The following is a 25,113-nucleotide window of genomic DNA, read 5'->3' as shown; positions in this document are numbered from 1 at the left end:
ACTACATAATGACATGCTATGTGCACATCTCTTCCAAACTCATGCTCAGTGAGTCAGGCAGGTCAGCTCGAAACCAGCCATGGTGGGCATATTTACACCATGGAAATCAGCAACATGAATAACCAGGGCTTGCTGTCCCAGGGAGAGCGGCTCTGAAACATTTACCAGCTCCCCTGTCCCAGATCCATCTCGCTACTGAATGGTACGCCTCGGGTATGGGTCACACTGGAACAGAGAAGATGGAGACCTCATCCACAGCAGGGCAGAAAGCAACCGCGAGAAAGTGCTATGCCTATGATCGTCAGCTACTGCTACACACAAAATGTCTCTGTCAGAGAGTCAGGAGGAATTGACACCTTCAGCTTCTCCCGTGGTGGCATCTATTTCTGATTTTACTTTCACACTTAGAGGTAGTTTAAGAGGGGCCCTTGGCCCTCCAAGCTCACCCCACGTGCACTCTTCCTCAAGAGCACTGCAGGGTGGGAGGATGAAAACTCCTTTGTTTCAGTTGTAACCAAGAGCTCGGGTCACCAGTCATACTCAGTAGAGCAGCAGAACACCACATACTGGATCATGCATGTACAGTGCCATGTACTTGAACATGCAAAATGACGGGTAACGAGAGTGGCACGTCCTTCCTGTGTAAGCAAAGAAAGGACAGAGTAAGAGATGGAAAGAAAGGTCAGTGACTCTGTAGTTTCAGCTGAGCTTAGGAGAAAACTCACCAAGCCTGATTATTCAACAGTTTGACAGGACTGGACAGCCTCGAGCCGAGGGAGCTGCCTGTCAGTATGCTAAACGACTAGACTTTCAGGGGAACAGACCCAATTCACGGGCCCAGCTTCCCCAGCCTTGGTCCAGTTCGGGAGCCAGAGTGCATGGTAGCCTCGTGCTCTCTCGTGGGCAATCATGTCAGAGCAGAGTCAGAGGGACCTGGGGATGCGTCCTAGAGCTCAGTACCTACTCACTAAGTGTAATTTGGCAAGGTCATTTCCTTCTGTCCAGTCACAGTTTCTTCATCTGTAAACTGAGGAATTTAAATAAGATTGCAGGCTTGGGGGCTATTTTCATGAAGGTGTTTCATTTCCATTCAAATCATTTGGCCATCCCCCGCTTTTTCTAAAACTGCACTGAACCAGTGTCTATGCTCAAATACACCATATATCGAATTTAAATAGTCTGAAAACAAACGAACGTGGTTTGTTTCCGTTACTGTTGGTGGACTTTGAGTAAAAATGGTATATATTTAAAGCATAAAATAGATTAATTTATGAGATGCCACTTTTATCACTTTCATTGGACGAGAAACGAGTTTAAATTTGCTTCTGGTCACAATGTTTTCCTGGGATTCCACTACGCCTGATTTCAGAGCGGGGCTTTTCCCTGTACTGGGGCTCAGCTGCTGTCATTTGCTCTACCAGATAGGTAGTTTCTCGTCATTTCTCACCTCCTTAGAAAGGGGTTTTCGCATGCCACACACCTGCAGCAGCCAGTTCCACCTGCCCAGCCGCCTTCTTACTTTTCCCATTACCCTTGATTTATCTGTGTATGTGTTTATTGCTGGACTTCTCCACCAAGAAGAAAGCTTTAGTGAGGTCAAGGATATGCGCGATTTACTTGCTTCTGGGTCTCCAGCGTCTCCACCGTTCTGGCACTAAGTGCTGCTCTATAAACATTTGTCAAACACACACATAGATTTTTAAAAATTTGGGAGGAGCCAGCGAAATCATCATTTTAATGTGGTGGGAATAGTATGACATTATGTAGAGAAACATTTTAAATAGCATCAGTTCTAACATAATTTTCTAATCTATATGGCTGTTGTGAGCTTGGGAAACCTCAGTTAAGTTCTCTAAAACTTCCATTCTTTATTTGTAAAGGGAACAGTGACCACTCCGACATCTCAGCCTGTTTGGAAGTATAAGATAATGGGTATTAAAGCACTTCACAAGCTGTAAATACATGCTAGTTATAATCAACCCAAAGTGGCCACAGTGCTAACCATCTCTATCATCCCAAATAAAATACAGCAGAAAGTACATTTTCTGGGAGGCACAGATAAAGCACCAGGGAGATTTTAGTAGAAGCAGCAAAGATGAGTTAATATTTGAAAACTGGGCAAGGGAAGGATATTCCAAAAGAAGCATAAAGAGGCAAGAGGAAAAGAGGGCGAATCGGGGAAGGGAAAGTTTGTCTTCTACCACCCATCATAAAGCACCTATGGAGATATATGTAAAAATAAACAATAATAAGATCAACACTTTCAAAGCAGTTACAAGTTCCTAGATTCCAGGGGTGCCTGGGTGACTCAGTGGGTTAAGCTTCTGACTCTTGATTTAAGCTCAGGTCATGATCTCACAGTTTGTGAGTTCAAGCCATGAGTCAGGCTCCATTTTGCTCATGGAGGCTGCTTGGGATTCTCTCTCTCCCCTCTCTCTGCCCTCTCCTGCTTCTGCCCCCTCCCCTGCTCATGCTCTCTCTCCTCTCTCTCTCAAAATAAATAAACAAACTTTAAAATTAAAAAAAAGTTCCAGATTCCGATTTTCTAAAAATACCTATTGAGTGGTTTTCATTATGCCACTACTCTCCCACAGTTATTTTTAACTGCTGGTAAGTCCACTCAGGGAGGATAGAATGGCTGACTGCATTGTCCTGCACAAGCACCCACCCACTCCAGGGACCACAAATTTCCCTGTTGTTTCCCTGGCCGGAAACAATGGGATCTGAACTTACAAGTCCAGAGAGATTAAAAACAGTGCTGGTGGAAAAGCGTCTACTAACTTGATAAGGTGAGGTACACACTCAATGATTGGGTTTTAGAAGTGAACAGGTAGTGAGGCCACAGATGCCTCCTGTTCTGATAAAGAGATGCCCACGTGAGCCATTTTCAAAGCCTGAAAGCAAAGAGTCACGCTTACTCTGCTTGCACACTCACAGATGTCTCTCTGAGGCCACACGGGTAAAAGCCTGTCAAGCTAGCTACAGGATGGCCCGTGGACCAAGCATGAGCCAGGAGGGGGACCAGAATTTGTTCTGCCTATTGCATAACAAAGAGGACAGCACTGGGGACATCTGGCCAAAGCAGTCAGTTATACTGATCACTGAGTCATTGTGCGGCTTGGTCAAAACCTCCAAACCTCCACATCAGTTCCTCATCAAGAAGAATGGAGATAAGTGTCTCCAGGGATATTATGTCTAAAGGGACTCCAGGCAAGTGCAATTAAGTGTAAGTCCTGGTGTGTCCTGGTGTGATCATGGCCCACACACCGGCAGCTACTTACCACGCAGTCATTGGCTCATCACCGACATACCTACAAAGTAACTAAAAGGGAGCCATGTCAATTGGAGGGGAAATCAAAGCAATTAAACTGCTAATTTCTCTAATTAAAAAAAATAATTAAAATGAACTTCGATACTTAGTGGTTGCACTCTGATTCTTTATTTTAAGGGGTTTTCATGAAGGGTCCAGTTTGACTACAAGTAAAGTGTGGACTCAGCAGCTCACCGCGTATTAGGAAAGCCAGCACACCATCCTGACTCCAACTATTGCGAGGGAGACCTGTATCATGCTTAGGAAAGAGCTTTGTTGTGTAAAATGGGACAGTTCACAATTTTATGACATAACACCATGGCACAGTGGAGAGGGCACCAGATTTGAAGCCAGATCAAGATCCTTTGTCCCTGATCACTTGACGCTTTTTGGCCCATTATTTTTTCTCTATAATCCTACAACGTGTTGTGAGTATTCATGTGAGATCTGTCGTGGGGGGGGGGGGGGGGTAGGGAAAAGTGTCCTTCTGAATTTTCTAGAAAACAATGAAACGAAATATACTTGAGTGGCTGTATAATATGTAATCTAGGGGCAGGGAAATTTGGCCATTTGATGCAGTCACAACCTCAAACTTAACAAATTGCCTCAGACTATTGAAGAAAGAAAATATAGTCGCTATGCGTCAGGATCGCTCCTTGAGGGTGAGTGCATCCTGCTGGCTTTATTGTCTTTGACAAGAGATTCTGGATATGGATATGCTCTTTAAGGTAGGAGTGGCTCTGACAGTATATTATAGGATTTGGCTGGTATCTTGTGCTTCCAGCACTGTCGCTACTGAAGGCAACTGGTTACGCTCCTAGGGGTGCTTTATCTCTAATTTTTTTTTTGTTGTTTTCTTTTTTATTTTTACTTCTTTTTTTTTTTAAGTATCCAAGTTTAAGAACAGACTGTTCTGAATCAAGAAGCTTGCCTAGTGACTATAATCAGGGGGGAGGGAGTGGGGAACGAGTGAAAACGAATTAGGGGGCTGGTCTATTGGCACGTTGGATGCATTGCAGCACCAGAAATGAGAGAAAACTTTACAGGACCGCCATGGGGGGCGGGGGACAGGAAATTTGAAGGGTCGCCAAATGATGGGCACGGGAGTTTGAACTGCCCTAGTCTCTAATGGAGACTCCTTTGTGGTAAAAGAGAAGTATTGATTCTGATGTCAGTGAGCAGAGGAAGGATACTTTGGCCATAGATAATATATTCAGTATTTTTAAGGTTATGTGAATCCCTTGTGCCATACGAATCTCCTTATTTGCACAGGCTGTGCGATGATTAATGTATAATGTGCTAAATTCTCACTGTAACCATGCATTGGAGCAGGGAACACTCGAAACATATCCTTACCAGGTGTCTTTCTCCCTCACACACAGACCACTTTCACAGTCCCATATATGTACTCTTAGTCCAGGCGTGGTTCTCCTAACTCTGGAGTGTCAACAATTGACTCATCAGTTGAGGGGACGCTTGAATTTACTCTGTTGTCCCAAGCCTCACAATGAGGCAACTGATTTAGAATAATCGTCGGACAGCTGGGGTCCCTGGGATTGTTATTTTTTTTCAAAGCTCGCGCATGGGTGACTGTCCATAGTGCAGTTAGGGTTCAGGTTACGCACTGCCTTTAGGGACGTCTTGTACGGGGGGGGGCGGGGGGAGGAGGGGGGGGGGGGGGGGGGGAGCCCTCTACACTCCTCCATGACTGTCATGCCTCCAGGGCAGCTTCATACCACCTGAATTGGTAATAGAACCTACGTCCAGTTTCTGAAATTCTTCCACCAGACTGGGAGTTGCTGCCCCCAGGAGACATTCTTGCAAAGATTTGTTCCATTTTATCAGTTATCTGTGTAAGGAACGGCCAAAGAGGAAACTTTGTTAGCTATGTTCGGGCGTCAGTTGGTCAATACATGAGTATGAATTGATAATGGGCTATAGAACGCTGAACGGAGAAAATAAAATCCATGAACTGGCGAAAACCCAATTTTGGTTCGCAAGAAGTTCTTTTTTTTTTTTTATTTTTGAAGACAATGTAGACCTTGCGTCATCAAGGTAAAGCGGACTGCAAGGAGGCCACAATCAGTCAGAGAGGACGTGGCTTAATAAAAATATTGGATAAATGAAAATAAAAAAAAAGAATTGAAAATGATGCAGCATTCAGAATATATCTAGTGCTGACTTGCCATCAAGAAAGGTGGTCACAAAAATCACTGAGGCTTCTAATTTGTTTCTTGATTGTTTTTATCGGTCAATCCATAAAGTATGAGAAAGTTGCAAGATATTCAAGAGGTCAGGCATGCCTAGGAAAAGGGAAGGGAGGCAAACAGGCTTCTCTGAAAAAATTGTTTCAGAACGAGCAGAAAAAAAACAGCCTTCATGTATGGGAACTAGTGACAATTAGTGGCCTTTGATTTAACCATGCCATCTAGGGCTTGACCAATTGTGGAGCTCACGCTGATGAGACTCCGCAAGTCTAATTTTGGCTAATGGTAACATGGTGGTGTCTGTGAGATTAGAATAGGAATTTCTATAGCGCTAGCCGCCATTGCGCGAGTCGACACTGGAGGCGTTATTCTCATCAGAGATCTCGAAATTCGTCTGTTAGATCGTCTGTGCTCCTTTGCGCTTCTGTGATAGTAAACTCGATGACTTATATGTTTTGACTCAGGCTCTTTGTCTTTAATCTTTTTGTCTTCATGTAAAGCAGCTGCGTGCTGAAGATGATAAGCAATTGAATACAAATAACTTTAATCTTTGGACTAACCACTAGACACATCTCTTGAGGCCGCTAGTTGGGCCTTCCTGGTGTAATGAGGGATACGTAAGCCTGCCCCATGGCTTTGAGTTTATTCTTTTCATCCAGAAAATTGTTTAACTTTGACCCTTTCCTTGTGTAGGCTCTCTAGCCTCAACAAAACCTAACAGAATTCCTTTCTTGGGCTGCTGTCCTCTATAATTGATGGATTTCCCCTTTCGCCCGCTTAGACCCCTCACCATGGCAGTAATGAAGTACAGCCACTCCAAAAGCAATCCTTGTGACTTGAGGAAGCTCCTAATACTTTATTTCTCTAGATGGTGAGAAATGGGCTACACCACCATCAAATTTACTAATTTTAAAACCTTCATCCTAGAAATGAGACAACAAAAATGTTTGCTTGTCCAGCTCGTTATGTACATATTCAATAGTTATTCTTACCCTACTTAAAAGTTTGAAATTACTTAATGAACATGCTCTGTAAGTGGACGTCATTGGCATCTTTACTGGGAGACTGATACCACTCTTAGAACTTTACCTTGAGGAGTAGGCTACTGAAATGATTGAACTTACTTACCTGAAAGGATGGTGCCACTTAAGGCAAAATGGTAACTTCCCTCTCTGCCATGATCAGAGACTTCTTCCTTGATATTGAATGCTAATTGATCCTGCAACAAGCAAAAACACGGAGTTAATTGTTACGACACTTTTGAATAGAGTGGTAACAGGGAGCTCATCAAGGTATAGTTCAGATGAGAGAGCAGTGACCGACTGGCCTCTCTCATTTGCAGAGAGACTGGGCGTCGCTCGTTTAAGAGGTCACACTCCAGCTCCAATGGCACTCAAGAGGGAATCACATTTGTCTTTTGACTTGGATCAAATGTTCTTGTTTGTTGTGTGTGCGGGTGGGTGTCGGCATCATACACAGCCTCCAGTGAATAGGAGAATAGCCACTCGACTGGTCCTCTGTTCTCGATACCTTGATTGGATCTTGGTGATGTCCCAGAGAAGAGAGCACATTTCTACACATGTTCAAGTGTAAAATACAAAGGACTACACCTTAACAAATCTCTCCCTGAAGTGAGAACTGATCATTTTTTTTTCTTATCAGAAGTTGATATTGTTTCCACGCAGGACATACAATAGAGATAGGATACTGAATGATTGGGAATACATGGATAAAACTTTTTTGTTTCCCAGCCCAAAGACATAGTCTAATTTTCCAATGTGCACAGCGATGTTTCTCTCCCAGGGAACATAAATCTCCTTAGGACCCAGTGGGATGGTTAGCAAGCAAGAGGAGGATGAGAATTAGATTTCACAGTCCCACTTACTACATTTTTTCTCCCATAGGGCCAACAACATTATTACACTTAAAATAATGGATCCTTTCCAGGACCCACGACGGCACTATACATTAAAGCTCAGTAGGAACAGTATGTAGATAATGGATAGGAGTTCTTCGAACGCATATGTGTTGTGAGTCTTTGGGGAATATGTGGACGCGATGTACGGGTTCATCCTCTGCCAGTCAAAGCTGTCATGAAGGCAACACTATGAGTCAAGTTAGATAAGTCTGTTTTTAGGTGTACCTGATTGCTGTATGCAATGGACTTCTCTCTACTAATTTCCAGATATAGATGCTGATGAGGACCCAGTGATTTCATTTCGCTTCAATCAAATGACTTGTTGGCTTTCAGAAACCATTCCAGACTTTCTGGCCACTGTTATTGCGGTCTGAAGATTGTCACCTATAAGAAAGGAAGGGTATAGCAAGGTGAGGTTGAAAAGATAGAACCAATTCATGCAGGGCCTGGAAAACTAGGGTAAGGAGTCCAGATTTATTTTAGTTGTGAAAAGAAATAATTTCTAAGTCTCTCTCATGCTGATTCTCCATGAATCCATGATCCCTTTCGTGATTCTTATTGCTTTTTATCTGGTTACTCATAACCCACCAGTTTTTCCAGAGAATGGAAAGAAAAAAACAAAAAGGCAAAATTCAAATCTATTTCCATCATTTTTCAGCTTGGTAAACATTTATCAAAACCCTACTGATTTAATATAGTACCAGGTGGTTCCACTTTCAGCCAAATTGGAATAAGACCACTAAAATCTATCTCTCCCACTGATTACAATGGGAAACTATGGGGAAAATACAAAAAGCAACTATCTGAGGACTTTGAAAAGTAAACAAAAGCAGGTAGAATGTGGAAGGGAGTCAAATTTGGAGAAATAATCTACAAGGTGGTGATATTCTTGGTTTTATTTTTTTCTCTCACATGTGTGAGCTGAGTGTGAACCCCAGTCCCAGCGCTGTGAAGGATGCTAAGTACAACTCCAAAAGAAACTTAGTCTTTCTGACCAGAGAAACTAGAAAAAGAAAAAGCTTGAAGGCTGAAGAACTATGGGGCAGACCCTGGAAAGGAGACAGCTAGACAACCAGACTAACTTACTGGGTGAACTCAACCCAGAGCTGTGAATGTGCAGAACAAACCCAGGGAAGGAGAGTAGAGGCCTCAAGAATTGAACTATGACATGAATCACCTCCCATGTCCTAGAGTTTTGCTTGCTCAAACAAACAAAAATCACCCTCACCATTCTCCAGGGGATTTTAACAAGATCCGAAATCTCACACTATAATATTTTAAATGTTCAAGAAAGTCAACATACAAAACACCTGGAAAATGTGGTCAATTCTCAAGAAAAGAAAAGACAATCAACCATTGCTTGTACCAGGATGACCCAGATGCTAGAATTACCAATGTTCTTAAAGCAGCTGTTATAAGCTTCCTCCATGAGGTAAAGGTTACCACTCTTAAAATAAATGACAAGATAGAAGTTCTTAAGAGAAAAAATATATATATGCTCTATAAATAAGAACCAAATGACTGCTTTAGAATTGAACAATATAATAACTGAAATAAAAAATTCCCTGGATGCTCTCAAAAGCCGAATAGAGGTGACAGGAGAAGGAGGCAGTGAATTTGCAGATAGGTAAGTAGAAATTATACAATCTGAAAAACGGAGAGAAAATTAAAAAAACAAAAGAACAGAGACTGGAGAATGACAACAGTCATGTGATTAGAGTCCAGGAAGGAAAGGAGAAAGGAATCAAAACAGGAAAAAATATTTTGAAGACATAAAGCAGATAAGTTCCCAGATACGGTAAAAGATTTAAATTCATAGATTTAAGAAGCCCAGCGAATCCCAGTAAGATAAACTCAATGAGAACCATACCCAGAAACACTACAATCAAACTTCTAAAAACAAAGATAAAGAAAATACCTTAGGAACGGCAAGAGAAAATACTACATTATATATTAGGGAACGACTATTCAAATTATTACAGATTTGTCATCAAAAAACATGGAGGCAAAATGACAGTGAAATATCTTTGAAGTGCTGAAGAAAGAACTGTGAAGCTCTGAAAGTACCCTTCAGAAAGGAAGGAGAGATAAGACATTCTTAGAGGAAGGGAAACTAAGATAATTTGTTGTAGCAGACCTACTCAAAAAGAAATGCTAACAGTTCTTTAGGCTGAAAGGAAAGGACACCAGAGGGAAACTTCTAACATTAGGAATAAAAACATAGCAACAGAAATAATGAAGATCTGGGTAAATATAAAAGTCTATTTTTCTTCCATTTGTGTGTAACTCGTGCCTATTGAAAGTGAAAACCTTAACATGGTATGGTGGGGTTTTCATTGTCATATACGCGACAACCATAACCTAAAGGAGAGAAGGCAAAGGACGTTCATGGTTGTAAGCCTTCTTGACAGGGTAGGTACAGATGTGATTCCTAGAGCAACCACTGAACGATAAATAACATCTGACTGCCTATCCCTAACATGGCTTTCTTCAGGCCTCTACCAAAGTACATATGAGGAAGCCCAGAAGAGCTAACGGTGGGCAGGAGTTTCTCTACCCTGAGGCCAGAGCCTGAGAGCTAAGAAGTGTCCACAATGCCTCAGCAGGTCACCAATAGTTGGGCTGCTCTGCAGCACAGGACACTTTTGCCATCCACTACCTGAGAAGTTCCACGCCTGAGCCTCAGTCATCTGACAGAGAATATAACAACCTATTTTAGAAGTCTCAGAAGCTAGACAGGAAAATATCAGGCAGAACAACCAGAACAACACATGACAGACAAAATAGAGCAGTTGTTGGAGAGATAGATAAAACCTGCAGTAACTCTGGGAGCCTTGCGGGGCTCAATCTGTTAAGCGTCCGACTTCATCTCGGGTCATGATCTCACCACGGTTTGTGGGTTCAAGCCCTACCTCAGGCTCTGTGCTGATAGCTCAGAGCCTGGAGCCTGTTTCAGATTCTGTGTTTCCCTCACTCTCTGACCCTCCCACGACTGCTCGCATGCACTCTTTCTCTCTCTGTCAAAAATAAATACACATTAAAGAAAAAAACTTTGCATTATCTCATTAAAAATAATAAGTGCACTTAAGAAAACTCAAATGTAGCCTTTCTCCTCTAGTGCCCCCCCCCTTAAAAAGGTTTTCTAGAGCTATTCCCACCCCAAAACGTGATTTCAGATCTCAACATTAAGAGGTAATTTGAAGGAGATAATGGTCATCTTGGAACCTGAGTTTATGGTTTGGAAAAACTGGATGCAAAAAAAATCTTAAAACATGGAGGCAAATTATACAAATATGAGAATAACAAGAAAAAAGATAAGAGACAGAGAAGATAAATCCAGAAAGCCTATCATGTGAATAACAGAAATTCCAGAAGGGAAAAAGGAAGAGACAGAGCAAAGGCCATAATTAAATGAACAATAGAAGAACTTTCCCTGACAGGAAGAAGATAGATTAAAAGTGTTTACTTTTAATTAATTAATGAAATCAATGGGACAAAAAGACAAACATATAGACATACTCTGGTAGTATTTGTAACCTCCCAAAGTTGAAGAAAAGGACAATATACAGAAGAGAACAAATTACCTACAGTGGACTGGAATTGGACTTGTAATAACACCTAGAGATCATTAAGGAAAAAACAGGACTCTAACCCCCAAAGCCTACACCCAGACAAGAGGGCATTCACCTGTCAGAGCCAAGAAAGATACTCCAGGGTATGTAAGAAATTAGAGAGCATAACATCCTTCTATCCTATCCAAGGACAAACCTTGAGAAGAAAAATTTAACCCAGCAAGCAAAGAAACAGAACAGAAATTCCAATATGAGTGAAGAAGTGAAGAAGCGGGGTACAGAGTGATGCGTCTTTATTTCTACCTAAATCCCAATACTAAGGATAGATTATGGAAATGTGTAAAATAAGTGCTAAATAAAGATTTTTGAAACAGATGGGTCATGATGTAAGGGCAATTCTAAGTAGTAAATTAGCTCAGCAATACCAACAAGTTGGATTGAGGGACTAAAATGGAAGAAGGTAAAAGGGACCCCTAAGTCTCTTGTATTGTGGGGGTAGAATGGGAGATGGGAGGTACAGAGGAGAAAGTAGAAGTATCCTAGAGCTTCCCACAGTGAAGCTGGATTCAGGGGAAATGGGCTGGGGAATAAGGGCTCTGGTGGGAAATAGTGTACCTTGGCGACACAACTATCAGAGTTCAATGCACCTGACTGGAAAGCAGGGAAAGAAAGGCGCACACTTAAATTTGAACACATGAAGAAATGATCTATTCTCCACTAAGAAGCATTCATTAAGAAATTTCACACACTTTTCTTGCATGATCCTTTCTCACCACTCCCTTGATTTGGGGTTTGAGAGAAGCACAGGGGACAGTTTTTTGTTTTTGTGTTTGTTTTTGGTTTTGGTTTTTTTTTTTTTTACCACCAGAATAATAAATGGGCCTTCAGGGTAGTTTACACACCATGCTGACTAAGCATTTCTCTTCCTACTAACATTTAACAAAAATTGTCATCTGTGCCTGACCCACGTCTTCTGTCAGTCAGGGGTTATTTCAAATGGCCTTTCTCAGAGAGGACACCGCATATAAAGTAGCCAGTTAAGACATCACCCTGTTTGTGTTTTATGTACCTCATAACTCTTATTGCCAGCTGCGTGTTTGATCAACGATTGATTGTTCTATCTCATCCCACCTGAACAGAAACTTGGTGAGAGCAGTAATTTTGCCTTTTCTGTTGCAGATCTCCAACACCGAGAATGGTGTCCACCCACAGTAGGTAGTCAACAGTCTTTGTGAAATGAATGGATCTTGTCTATTTCCACATCAAATTCTTTCTGGGTCCATGTACAACTTTGTATATACCTGTGATCATTACAGTCCTTATCCGGGCAAGAGGAGCTCTTCCAGAACTGGTTTTGTTTCTTCTTCAACCGATTCTCCAAGATGAGCAATCCCAGAAATATCAGGTCTGATTCTACTTTGTCCCTGGAAACATATATATAATTGAACAGAAATAACACAATATGGGGGCGCCCGGGTGGCTCAGTCAAACATCCGACTCTTGACTTTGGCTCAAGTCATTATCGCATGGTTCATGAGATTGAGCCCCACGTTGGGCTCCACACTGATGGCATGGAACCTGCTTGGGATTCTGTCTCTCCCGTGTCTGTCACCCTCTCCTCTGCTGGTTCGCTCGTTCTCTCAAAATAAATAAATTAAAAAAAAAGAAATAGCACAATGTGGTCTTTCTTAGGGGAAGCAAAACCAAAGCAAAGGCAAATATGATCCTATCAGAAGTGGTTCCCATTCACCCACTTAAGGACCATTCCTTAAACACCGAATATGTGCCAGTAAATACGCAGAAAGAAGACAGGAAGGGACATGTAGGATACTGAGACATTTGCTCTGACTGAATCAATTGGAAGGAGAGAGGTATTTATTAAACAAAAGATTTGCTTGTAACCTTCCTAGAGAATGAACTAAATGACCCCAAGGTCTTCTTTCTGCTGTGGCTAGTCTGGTTTCCAACACCTCACCTGTTAGCAACCCCAGAGAGGTATTCTAGAATGGAAACATGAAAGTAAGTGAGACTCAAGAACAATACAACAAAATGCTAGTCGCTCCTGAATCCAAGCCTATAAGCAATATTATTTAGCCCCAGGAGTTCTCAGACTCAAAAAACAGCCCCTCTTTGATTTTTATGTATGTATTTATTTAGGTTTATGTATTTGAGAGAGACGCACAAGTGGGGCGGTAGGGGGTGGGGGAGAGGAGAGAGAGAGGGAGGGACCCAAGCAGGCTCTGCACTGCCAGTGCAGAGCCTGATGTGGGACTCAAACTCACAGACTTTGAGATCATGATCGAGCCAAAACCAAGAGTCAGATGCTTAACCAATTGAGCCACCCAGGCACCCCAAAAGAGCCCCTATTTTAAAGCCAAGCTCCTCCCTCTCTTCCCTCCCTCAGCAGAGAGCATTGTTCTTCTGCTTATAGTATGAATGTTTCTGGAAAGAAGAGGGGCTTCTGAGGGCTCCCGTCCACCTCAGTAAAATTTCCAAGACATTCCACAGGATTAAGTGCAGGGAAGTATATCTGGGGTTGGAGCTCCAAAAATTCTGCCATGGATTCATTTATCTGAGACCCAGTCACCTCTAGCAGACACAAGAGCAACATACCAGCATTGCCTAATTCTGTCTGAAATATGGGTGAAAGCAGCACCCAGCAGGACACCACCTTGCCCTACTTGCCACAGGCGTCTCAGACCTGGGTTCTCGTGTCAGCCCAGCGGCATCAACTAGAGTTAGTCATGCTTCTAGGACCCTGCTAACACCATCCACCAGAGCGGTCAGAAGTGGGCACAGTTTGCACTACTCGCCCCAGGCATTCCCCAGTCTTCTGAACCTGGCATTGAAATCTCTCCATAATCTGGTTCCAAACTATCTCTCCAGCTTTACCTATCACTAAATTCTTCACCTACCCTAACCTCCTGACAAGGTGGACCAGCCACCATGGCTATGTTCTGTACTCAACCATCTCTAAACATTTGCTCTGAACTGCCACGAGACATTCTTTCTTACTTCACGGAAAAGGTTGTAAGTTCACCATGATCTGCCATTGAAGAAACCCTGCCTGTTTTTATTCCGAGGGCCCAATTCACAGGCCCGTCCCCATAAAAACCTTCCCATGGGGGTAAATATAATTGCTCCCTCAGGATCTTACCTCCAGCTCAGCGTAGCACACATTTTGTTTGTTTATATACCTCTTGCCATTCTTTGTTATCTGATCTGTCTCAACAACCTGAGGGCAAGCCTGCCTAGTTCAGAGACAGGCTCAACAACACGTGCGCGGGTTGCCCAACAGAGGAAGTGCTCAGCCAGGGTTCCCTTAGTTGAAATGCTTTGATGCCTGGATGTGACCTTTTTTTTTTCTCTTTGACAAGCAGCCGAGGAAATTGTATTTTCTCTTTCAGAAATTCTGCTGCCAGAAGAGTTTTTATGGAAAGCAAAGCCAATCAGTCTGTCAACAGTGAATGACCATTTACTGAATACCTAAATGAGGGCAAGGAACAGGGCTAAGGAGAAGGGGGAGAGAATGTACAGAAACTATAGTAGCCCCTAATTCTGGGGATTTCACATTTAACCAGGAGGAAAAGATTAGACTTGATTGCCTCGTTTGTATGGAAGGCTGGGAAAAGTACCAAGAGGTACAAATAATGGTCCTATGGAGTCAGATAGGAAGGTGTCATCATTGCTGGGTACAGTGATTGGAGAAACTTTCCTGGAACAGGGGATATCTGCCACTGCTCTTTGAAGGATAACTTAGTTGATGACTGAATGAGGTCCTCCAAACTTTCTAGTGGCCCTCGTATCCAAACCTCAGGCTTTGGCTATTTTCAGAGATATGACATAAGCCAACCACAAGGTACCAGGGTTGGGTCAAGAAAATGGCCACAGAGTCAGCCATCTGATGTAGTCTGCAGCCTATCCCGGCACTCATGTTTCTGGTTCCCCCGGCACATGGCCTTCATAGGGTTCCATGCCACAGTAATCAGGATATTAACTAGTTCTTAACCCAGATCTGCCACTACCTTTGCTGTGTGACCATGGGCAAATCACTTTCTCTGTCTGGTAATCTACTTCTTCTTTTGTAAAAGAAGGTAGTAAAACTAATGGATCTCCAAGATCTCTTCTAGCCCTAACACTACATGATTCTTCTTTTCATGAGTTTCAATATAAATCAAGAAGTTGAGAAGAAGTGGTCTCTTGAGGGATCTGAAGCTCTGCAACCTGGAATAGTGAGCTACTTTTTCCTGCTTCCTGAACAGACAGTATATCTTCTCCTGACGCATCTAAAAATAATCAAGAATGGGGAATGTGATGCAAAGGGGATATTGTCATCCATGAGATTACATTTCCTGTCCTTGGAATCCAGGCTGTTTTTAAAGGTTGAAATATGCAAAAAGTGGGCTGAGAACCCTCAAAGAAATTATGGTATCAGGGTTGGAAGCACTCTGCACGCGTGCACGCACACACACACACAACGCACACCCTAGAAAAAATTTTCTGCTCTAATTAGGGATTAGCACAGTTTAGGTAAATTAACTAAGCTAGGAGTAGATGTATGGTGATGTGGCTTTTAGCACAGGAGGGGCAAATTGACAACCTAAGATTAGATCCTATTGGATCCTATAAGGGTTTAGATCTTGCCAGACTTTGAAACGTTGGAATTCAATGCTGTTAGCCCAGGCATGTACTCTCCTGGGTGCCACAGCCCTCACAATTCCCTATTGGTTATCCGTCTTCACCATTAGTGCTTTGTTATATGCACCAGCTCAAAAATCATGAGTTTGAAACTGGTAGATATGCAACTATTTATTATAATCATCAGAAATAGCAGCCTAATAGCCAGAGTCTTAATATATATCTGTCAATGGGTTCCCAAGAAACAAAGTTCCATTCCCAATTCTGCCACAACCTGACCCCAAGTTTGTTTGTTTGTTTCTTTCAAATGTGAGATCCAGTCTCAAAGTTCACAACTCTTAGTTCTCTGACTTGAGTAACTTTAATGGCCCAAGTCAATTAAATTACAACAAATACCCAGAGTTGTAATAGCCCGAGTTTTAAGGATCAATCTAAGCTGGCCTCAGGACTCCAATACTCAGTAATCTTTGATGAGCCATTTCCCCCTCTGGACCCCACTATCCATTCACGAAGTGACAGAGTTGGACCTGGACCCTGTTGGTGGTTTTCAGCAGGAGAGGCGCTGCCTCTAGAAGGCATTTTGGAAACCTTGTAGGCATCCAAGCAAGATTTCCTGCAATGACCAATGCACCATGAAGCATTCCCCTGCATCTCACATGCCTCTTGAATATTTTACAGGTCATCCATTCATGGACATTAAAAAATCATTTATACTTTCAGTACTGGCTTATACTGTTTATAATGTACTATTATTATACTATATGGTATACTGTGTTATTATAGCATATCTAATACTACTAATATTATATTAAACAAATATAAATTGTTATGCTTCCCCCGTGCTGTGTTTTACATATAAACACAAAGTATTTTTTGCACACTTTTGATATTCTATTGAATTTTTCAGAAATGTAACTGCCATGTAAAGTGAGAAGAGATTGTACTGTTTGATTCAGTTTTACCAAGTGTTTGTAACCATTTCAGAGTCACCTCGCTGACAGCAAGCAAGACTGCTGGCAGTATTTGCAACTCCAATATGTAAATGCACCTGTATCAGTCTGCACAGTGATTCCGCACACAGGGGCAAGCAACATATCGCTTCATTTAGATTTAGTGGAGTCAGCTGAGCATTCACTGAAATATGACTTTTTGTCATGGATTGCACGTTTGCTTCTATGTTTACTATACAACAGGGCATGGTCCTTTATTTCTATTTTTTTAATTTTTATTTATTTATTTTTTTTACATTTTTATTTATTTTTGAGAGACAGAGAGAGACAGAGTATGAGTCGGGGAGGGCCAGAAAGAGAGGGAGACACAGAATCCGAAGCAGGCCCCAGGCTCCGAGCTGTCAGCACAGAGTCCGATGATGGGGCTTGAACCCACAAACCGTGAGATCATGACCCGAGCCGAAGTTGGACACCCAACCAACTGAGCCACTCAGATGCCCCAAATTTTTATAGAAAATACGTGCCGATCAAAATTACATATGAATTTTATTTTAAAGGAAGTGGTACAAAATATAATGACAATAGGAGTGTTGAATCTGATAGGCTTGAACACAAGTATGTTAGACCTCCCAAATTCAAGATCCAAAATAACAAAGTAAGTCCTGATTATCTCCACAGCAGTGTTACCCCAGAAGCTGACACGGAGTACTGGACATGGCAGTGAAGGTGAAATAAACAAGGTAGCCTATAAATGGTGGAAAATACAACAACAAATTTGAGCTCATAAATACTTGAGTCCATTTTAGTTTTTAGGCACCTCTTTTACATCTCAAAACTACCTCCTGAATGGCTCTTCTGATTCTGTGTAAGTCTAAGCTCTGTTCATTTGTTTCATTAAGTTGCAAATTTATCAATTGTTTTTCAGACAGATGTTATGTTTTCTAGCAACTAATTTGCTAACTCTAACAAAAAATGAGCTACTTGTATTTGTTTCAAAACGGGGTCCTCACCACTATTTCAAACTCTCTGAAACGTTGGTTAATTTCCTATGTCTATTTTTACAAAGCTGTACAATGATGTCATATTTTATAGTTTATACAGTTTTTTCTCAGAAATTCTCCCAGTGTTCACATCAGCTTTGTGGCTGAGGCAGGACAGGGATGACTATATCCCTGTTTACCAAGTTCAGAGACATTTTATGCACACCAATCCAGCAAGCTGTGTTGTTCAGTCCACTGCCCAGTCCACTGCCCAGCAACCCATTCTGCTTTATCAAATCCTCCCTACTTACCTGGTGAAGGCAGTGGTATGATGATCCATTTCTAGCTTCTTGTAGGCCAGTGCTATGACCCGGAAGCCCTGTGTCGTGTAAATCTGAAGTTCACTAACAAAACTAGTTGGTACTGTTCAGAAAATAAGGCAAGATTAGTATGCAACATTTATTCCGCTGGTACCGGTGGAAAAATTCTTTACAAACAGATCCAACTCTTTCCCAAGAAAACACACCTCGTAAAAGATACACAAATAAGTCAGTGAGAACCCTAGATATAATTAGACTGTCAGGGTTGGGATCCAGTGAAGCTGAAATGAGAAAAAAAGCAGAACAAAAAAAGAAAAAAGAAAAAAAGATGGGAAACGTGTGTAATTCTTTTTTCTCCAGTTTGACCAGCAAGCATTCATTGAGAGTCTACTTACCATGTATGTGTCAGATATTGGCTCTACAGAGACTGAACGGCAGACCCTGCTTTAAAGATCTCTGTCGGGTTAATAACAACCAGTGGAATGAGATCATTGCCAGTGTAATGAGATCTAAGCAACTGCTGTGTGCTATAGAAACATTTCGAGGTGCTGGTATCATACTGGCGGGAAGTGGGTAGATGAAGGAAGGGAAAGGCATTTCGGCCAAGGGAATGCTCAAACATAGAGACACAAGACAGCAAGACTTGAGTAGTGAGTTCAGCTCGGGGGAAGCATGAGGAGAGAGGATAGGAGTGGCAAGGCATATCTGGAAAGTGTGATAGGATCCAGATCATGAAGGACTTATGTGTGATCCTAAAGGAGTCTGAGACTATCCTGGAACCTATGGGAAGTGACCGAAAGAATAGCAGCAAGAAAGTGACAACACGGTTATACTCTGTGGTGGAAAAACCTATCTGGCCACAGTATGAAGGGTGAATCAGAGTAGGGGAACCTGGGACCAGGATTCACCAAACATTGAAGTGATCCAGGGGAAAGGTGATGAGGGTCTGGGTGGATGGAATGAGAGGGCCATGGATTAGCAATTGATAAAATAGAGGCTCTGAAAGAGAGGGAGGAATCAGGGCCGAGTCCTAAATTGGGAGTAGCGGCAGAAATTCGTAATACCATTCACCAAGATGGAAAAGACAGGAAGTGAGAAAGAGAAGTACTGAGTTTGGGATGCCAGTTGGGTTACCGAATTAGCAACGGCCAGTAGGCAATTAAATTTATAGATCATGTGCTGATGGGACACATTTGGGCTGGAAATAACAGATCCGTCTGTTGAATCACAAGTCTATTCGCTTACCTGTCTCAGGTTGGCAAAAGCTGGCCACCCTTTCCGGTGCACCTTTCATGAATGCCAGCCGGTCACCCCCCATCTCTTGGACAATGACTGTCATCCTCTGCAGTGCTGATGAGAATGGGAACAGATGCAGGATTGCAATTCCTTCCACCGGGACCTGGTTGAGGGAGGGGGAATGGAGAGGGACATACCAACATAGCTTCTAGCTAGTCAGAGTTCACTACTCCCTCAATTCTTATTTTAGCAAATACGGGAAGCAAGGTCTTAGCAATTTTCACCTATGGAATTCAAAGAAGACACGTCTGTCTTCAAAATTTTCCCTTCAAAAATTTCCCTTTGAGTCAGGGCATTTGGGGGCGGATAGCAGGCAAGGCTTACCTGGCTGGCTGTTTTGCAGGGCTTAACCACCATGGCATGTGCTGGCACTCCCTTGATGTGGAAATCGTCCCCAGAAACCGCCATCTCCTGTTTCACAAATGGGATATTTCTTTGTAGAGATTGAGTTCTTATTCGTCCACTGATACCACGCTCAAACCCCCTCTTTGAGAAAATCCTCAGGCCACCTTGATGTATTCTCAGTGTCACCTCCCTCAGTCAGATGGAGGTGAACCAGACTTATTTCGCCACGGGGCCGGGGGTGGGGGGGGAGCGCCGAGTGCATTGGAAATGCCACAGAACTTGCAAGGCAGACACCTCTGAATTATTCATGCAATTTATCCTGCTTTCTCTGTTGGAATGTGCTGCATAAAGGTTCATTCTCCGCTTCTGAAAAGCTTAACTTGAAAATAGTGAGCATGAAGAGGCAGGCTTGTGTGAGGCAAGCACCATACTGTCTTTGTTTTCCCGGAGTTCGACACTGTTCCCACCCTTCCTTCTCTGTCTAATTTGAATCGATAGTCCTCAGGGCCAGGCAGGGCAGGGACTGTGATGTACGTGGCTAGTGTTCAGTAAACGCCCAGTAATTGGTGTAATAATAACCCTAAATTATAGTCAAAGGAACCTTTTACCCAAAGATGTCAAAATGCTTTGTAATCATATCATCCAGCAGCTGAAATAATCTCAGAAAGGAAATTGTAATTCCTACTTAAAGATACAGAAAAACAGTAACCCAGAAGAAATGGGGGGACTGGCAGAGTGACATCAGACTGCTACAGAGCCATATCCCACTAGCGCTGGAAGGGACCCTAGAGACTGTCTCCTTTAGCAGGGTAGCACGCGGGGATCACTGAGGCCTAGAACTGCACAGGGCTTCCGGGAGTAGGAGTGGGCTTGTGGCGAGCGTTTCCTGTACTACACAGGGTCTATCTTCTATGTCAACCACAGCAACTCCAACTGTTGGTTTTTTAGTAGAATGTTTCTGAATAGGTTTCCTTTGGAGAAAAGATTCCAGCTCTGTTATTTCATTTTGTTTGTTTGTTTTATATGAACACTGCTGATCTAATGCAAACCCTTTTGCTTTAAGGTCATGGGAGCCAACACTTTAACAAGAGGGATGCCTTCACAGGGTCAAGCAGTCAGAGCAGAGCCAAAACTGGAACCGGGAAACCAGAGACCTGGTCCTGAACTATACGTTTTGCTCTTAAATCTACTTCAAAATCTCAACAAAAGCTCTTTCACGGTTTCCCTTTTTATTTCTTCCAGTCTTAGAAACAAAGTCAATATTCAATTAATAGGAATAAAACTTTTGGTAACAATGAGTTATCCTAAGCAGTGGAGACAGTGCTGTTTCCTAATCCCCATGTTCTAGAAAACTTTACAGCCAGACATTGCTCAAAAGTTGGAAAATAATTATACAGCAATTATGTTGTCTCAAGAGTTGGAAGATATAGAATAATTGTATGAATATGGTTAACCTACAATGTCCCAGGCATACTATCAGGGATTTTTTTTTAAATGCATCATTCCATTTATCCTCATAATAACTCCACAATGGAGATACTGTTATTAGTTAAATTGTGCAGATGAGGAAAACAGACTTAGATTAGTTTGTCCATCACTACTGCATGTACCTCTATATTGAAAGTATTGAATACGATAAAATCTGTGTTGCTCTGGCATTGAAGAAGCTTCTTAGGTTCTCTGCAGAGCAGGATCTTACCCAGGTGGTGGCTTCAAACATCTTGAGATCCAGAGGATCTCCCTGGATGGTCCCATCAAGAAGAATCAGAGAGTGGCAGCTGGCCATGGCCGCACACAGCGGGCCCCATGGCAAAGACCTGCCGGACACAAAGCTGTGGACTTCCTGGAACCTGAAGCAGAAAAGGGAAGGGCCTTCAGTCTATCCATCCATGCTCAAATGGAGCTTGTGGAAGTAAATATCTGTTGAAAAATTACTGCAGCATGCATCTTCTAATGGCATGCATCTTCTAATGGCATGCAAGATGGCATGCATCTTCTAATGCCCCCAAATGAATCATGCTTTATTTAGCCGTTATTCTTCTATAAATTCAGCAAGCGTGAGAAAGGTGTTTGAGGTTTGTCTCAAACTCTTTCTTTTCCTTGCTCTTTCGCTGGCACTGATTTAATCCCAGAGGTATAGAAAAAACTAGAAGTATCACCCTTAGTTTGAAACACATCCACTACCACCCCAACTACCAGACCACTTCATTTCCAATGCGGTGAGAAGCACAGGCTAGCTCATTGTATGGCTGTGTGTGTACATGTGCATCTCCTTCACTCAACCCTTCGGGGCAGGCATACATTTTTCCATCTTTCTCTCCAACATATCTGATGTTTGGCCCACAGCAGATACTCAACAAATGTATGAGTGAATAAATGAATGAGTTAGTTACTGGAAAACCGAAAGACTTTAATGACAAAGAACTAAAAAAAAAAAGCATTTTTTGAAAAGGACATTGTGTCCCCCTCTTCCATCCTGACATCTAGCGTCCATCATCACCATCATTTTTTTATAGAAAGTAGCCTCGTCTAAAACCTACTGAGGTACAACTCCAATTGTCACACGCAGGGTTCTTTCACTAAGTCAGAGATGAAGTCACCAAGTGTGGCCTCAGGTTCACTAGATGCATGTCCTTTGAAGCCTTGCTGTCATGTCTTACACGTGGAGTACCGTAGGTGGTCCACAAAGCAGCCCATCCTACGTGGGGGACCTCAGAGGGGCAGGTGCTTCCAAGGGGCCAGAGTCTACATGCCCTTGTTTCAGATTTGTGGACCAGCTCAGCTGTGGCCCTATTATCTCTTCTTCCTCTGGGGTTACCATAGGACCTCTAGCTGTGCCTCCAATGTGCAGTTTCCAGACCTCTCTACCACCCTAATTACTCATTACTGGAAAAGTTGTTATGTGTCACATTTTGTCTTAAAACATGTTCTCCAGGATCAGATTATTATTTCCCATGATATGGACACTGAATTTCTTTAACTATGGCCTTAGTTTGCTCTAGCCTTTTATTCCTGAAAGCCTCCCCATCACAGAGCTAACTCATAATCCAGGCGTATTTCTTCCTGTCTTCCTCATTCAAGTTTCCCTACAAGTTCAAAAACCTCTTGGCTGATTACTGACCCTGTTGATTATATTTATTATTATATATCAGTAGTTCAAGTTGTCTTAGTGGTTTCCAACACGTCCCCCAGTATTTTAGTACACATTAAGCAATCACCAGCAGCGTGATTAACACAGATGCCTAAGCTCACACTGAAAAGCAAACACAGATTAAGGGGAAAAAATCTTATTTTTAAGATGGCACACGTATTGTCATTGCTACGTAATTTTGAATATATAATTCTGAGTTCCTGGGGACTGGGCCAAACTCTTGTTTGTATAACAAATAAATAGAACTCTCTCTCATCCTTGTCCTTGTATTTTTATTTGAATGTTTATGATTGATCCTGCTCAAGTAGCCCAGGTGGCCTTCTAATGGTTCTTGAAGTATCTGGCACATTGGGCAGGACTTTTTGGAAAAGAATTATTAAAGATGAGCTTACCTTTTACAAGAAGATATTTAATAGCCTGTAAGTCAGATGCTGACTTCTACCTAGTATTGAGTAGGTTTTCTCTGATGTTATCTTTCTTTTCAAATTTTAAATTTCCCTTTTAGGAAGCAAGAGTAGCAGGCTTAATTAATCAATCAATAACTTAAACATTGTATCAATGTTTTTATTTCTATTTGACAGGTTACTTTTACTTATTTATTTATTAAATTTTTTAAACATTTATTCATTTTTGAAAGGCAGAGAGAGACCGAGCGCGGACGGGGCAGGGGCAGAGAGAGAGGGAGACACAGAAACAGAAGCAGGCTCCAGGCTCTGAGCTGTCAGCACAGAGCCCGACGCGGGGCTCGAACTCACGGACCGCGAGATCACGACCTGAGCTGAAGTCGGCCGCTTAACCGACTGAGCCACCCAGGCGCCCCTGACAGGTTACTTTTAGAAATAGAAAGTTTTGTGAATAAGAGGATGCCTGAATTCAATAAATGGAAAAGCATTCAAAAGATGGAACATAAAAAAAAAAAAGGTGGAACATAGTAAGTTCATTTTAATTAAACATTTGCTGGGCACCTGTTGTGTGTGCCCATGTGCCTGGTATAGTGCTACGGCACTAGGAACACAAATATAAATAAAAGACCAACCACTCTCAGGATGCTCACGTATTTGAACAAATACATACATTTTTTGTGGAAGCTGAAGTGGAAACATACAAACGAACAGGAAGACCAGGTCTATATCTAAATCTATGTTTGAGACAAAATGAAAAGAACTTGAGAACGTTTAATATTTATAAGAGGTTTCTCCTGTGGACCAAAGTGGCTAGAAGCACTGAGATCTATTTGTTAACCCAGGAAATAGACTTGCTTATAAATAATATTTTCATATGAGACTGTATTACACACATGTAATTAAAATATTTTGTGGATAAACTATAGGTCACCTGCATATAAGAAGAACCACAATGTACCCTTTATGTATTAGATGCTTTTGTGATGGAGGATGTGAGGATACCGGAGAAATACTTTCATTTAAGAAAAAATGTAGGGGCGCCTGGGTGGCGCAGTCGGTTAAGCGTCCGACTTCAGCCAAGTCACGATCTCGCGGTCCGGGAGTTCGAGCCCCGCGTCAGGCTCTGGGCTGATGGCTCAGAGCCTGGAGCCTGTTTCCGATTCTGTGTCTCCCTCTCTCTCTGCCTCTCCCCCGTTCATGCTCTGTGTCTCTCTGTCCCCAAAATAAAAATAAACGTTGCAAAAAAAAAAAATTAAAAAAAAATGTAAAAGTCAGATGGTTCGTGTTCTGTTCGCAAGTGGAGGTAGTGACCAGAAAAAGCTGGGGGGGGGGGGGGTTGCAATGTCAGACATGCCCACAAGAGGGCCACACAAGAGAGCCATGCAAATCATACCACCCCAAGCTGAAAATTGCCAAAAACCGAGTCTTTTCTGGCCAGAAAGGAGGAGTTGCCCTGCACCCAAAAGGTGGAGTTTCCAGAACTGCAATACCAAGGAAAATGAGTGCATTAGCTACGGGTTCACGGCTGCTGCTCTTCCTGAAACTCACTGTGCACAAGTCAGTGCAGTGTTCTCCTTCCAGGCAAACTGAAAGGCTTCAGTTTGTAGAAGGAATGTTACCTCCCTGAGGGACCGTGTCCTGGTATTCTCCAAATCGGGTACACTGGGTCAACTTCAGGCCCCTCACTAATATGCTGACAGCAAATTACAGTTTTAAGATTTTTTTGCAGGGTGCCTGGGTGGCTTAGTTGGTTAAGCATCTGACTTTGGCTCAGGTCATGATCTCGGGCTCTGTGCTGACAGCTCAGAGCCTGGAGCCTGCTTTGGATTCTGTGTCTCCCTCTCTCTCTGCCCCTCCCCTGCTCTCTCTCTCTCTCTCCCTCTCTCCCTCTTGCTTGCTCAAAAATAAATAAACATTAAAAAAAATGTAAAAATGGTTTTACAAATCACATCTTAGCAAAGACGCGAAACCCCTCTGTCTCCTAGGTTTGCGAGTGGAATGGGGCAGGGGACAGGGTGTAGG

General features: G+C 42.4%; 1 protein-coding gene across 1 annotated transcript in view; it reads right to left on the bottom strand.

Moving 5' to 3' along the window:
• ATP13A4 (ATPase 13A4) overlaps positions 1-25,113 on the bottom strand; it is a 196,563-nt gene that overhangs the window by 65,785 nt on the left and 105,665 nt on the right. Inside the window, exons 17-23 of the mRNA XM_053221900.1 lie at positions 21,236-21,386; positions 19,516-19,602; positions 19,141-19,294; positions 17,887-17,998; positions 12,309-12,431; positions 7,485-7,605; positions 6,646-6,736 (exon numbers count right to left, since the gene is read on the bottom strand). Of these exons, the coding sequence (XP_053077875.1) occupies positions 6,646-6,736; positions 7,485-7,605; positions 12,309-12,431; positions 17,887-17,998; positions 19,141-19,294; positions 19,516-19,602; positions 21,236-21,386 (839 nt within the window). The remainder of the gene's footprint in view (positions 1-6,645; positions 6,737-7,484; positions 7,606-12,308; positions 12,432-17,886; positions 17,999-19,140; positions 19,295-19,515; positions 19,603-21,235; positions 21,387-25,113) is intronic.

This window comes from Acinonyx jubatus, chromosome C2 (assembly GCF_027475565.1).
Source record: "Acinonyx jubatus isolate Ajub_Pintada_27869175 chromosome C2, VMU_Ajub_asm_v1.0, whole genome shotgun sequence".
Lineage (NCBI taxonomy): Eukaryota > Metazoa > Chordata > Mammalia > Carnivora > Felidae > Acinonyx > Acinonyx jubatus.
The sequence above is the reverse complement of the archived record's forward strand: the minus strand, read 5'-3'. Positions and strand labels throughout refer to the sequence as shown.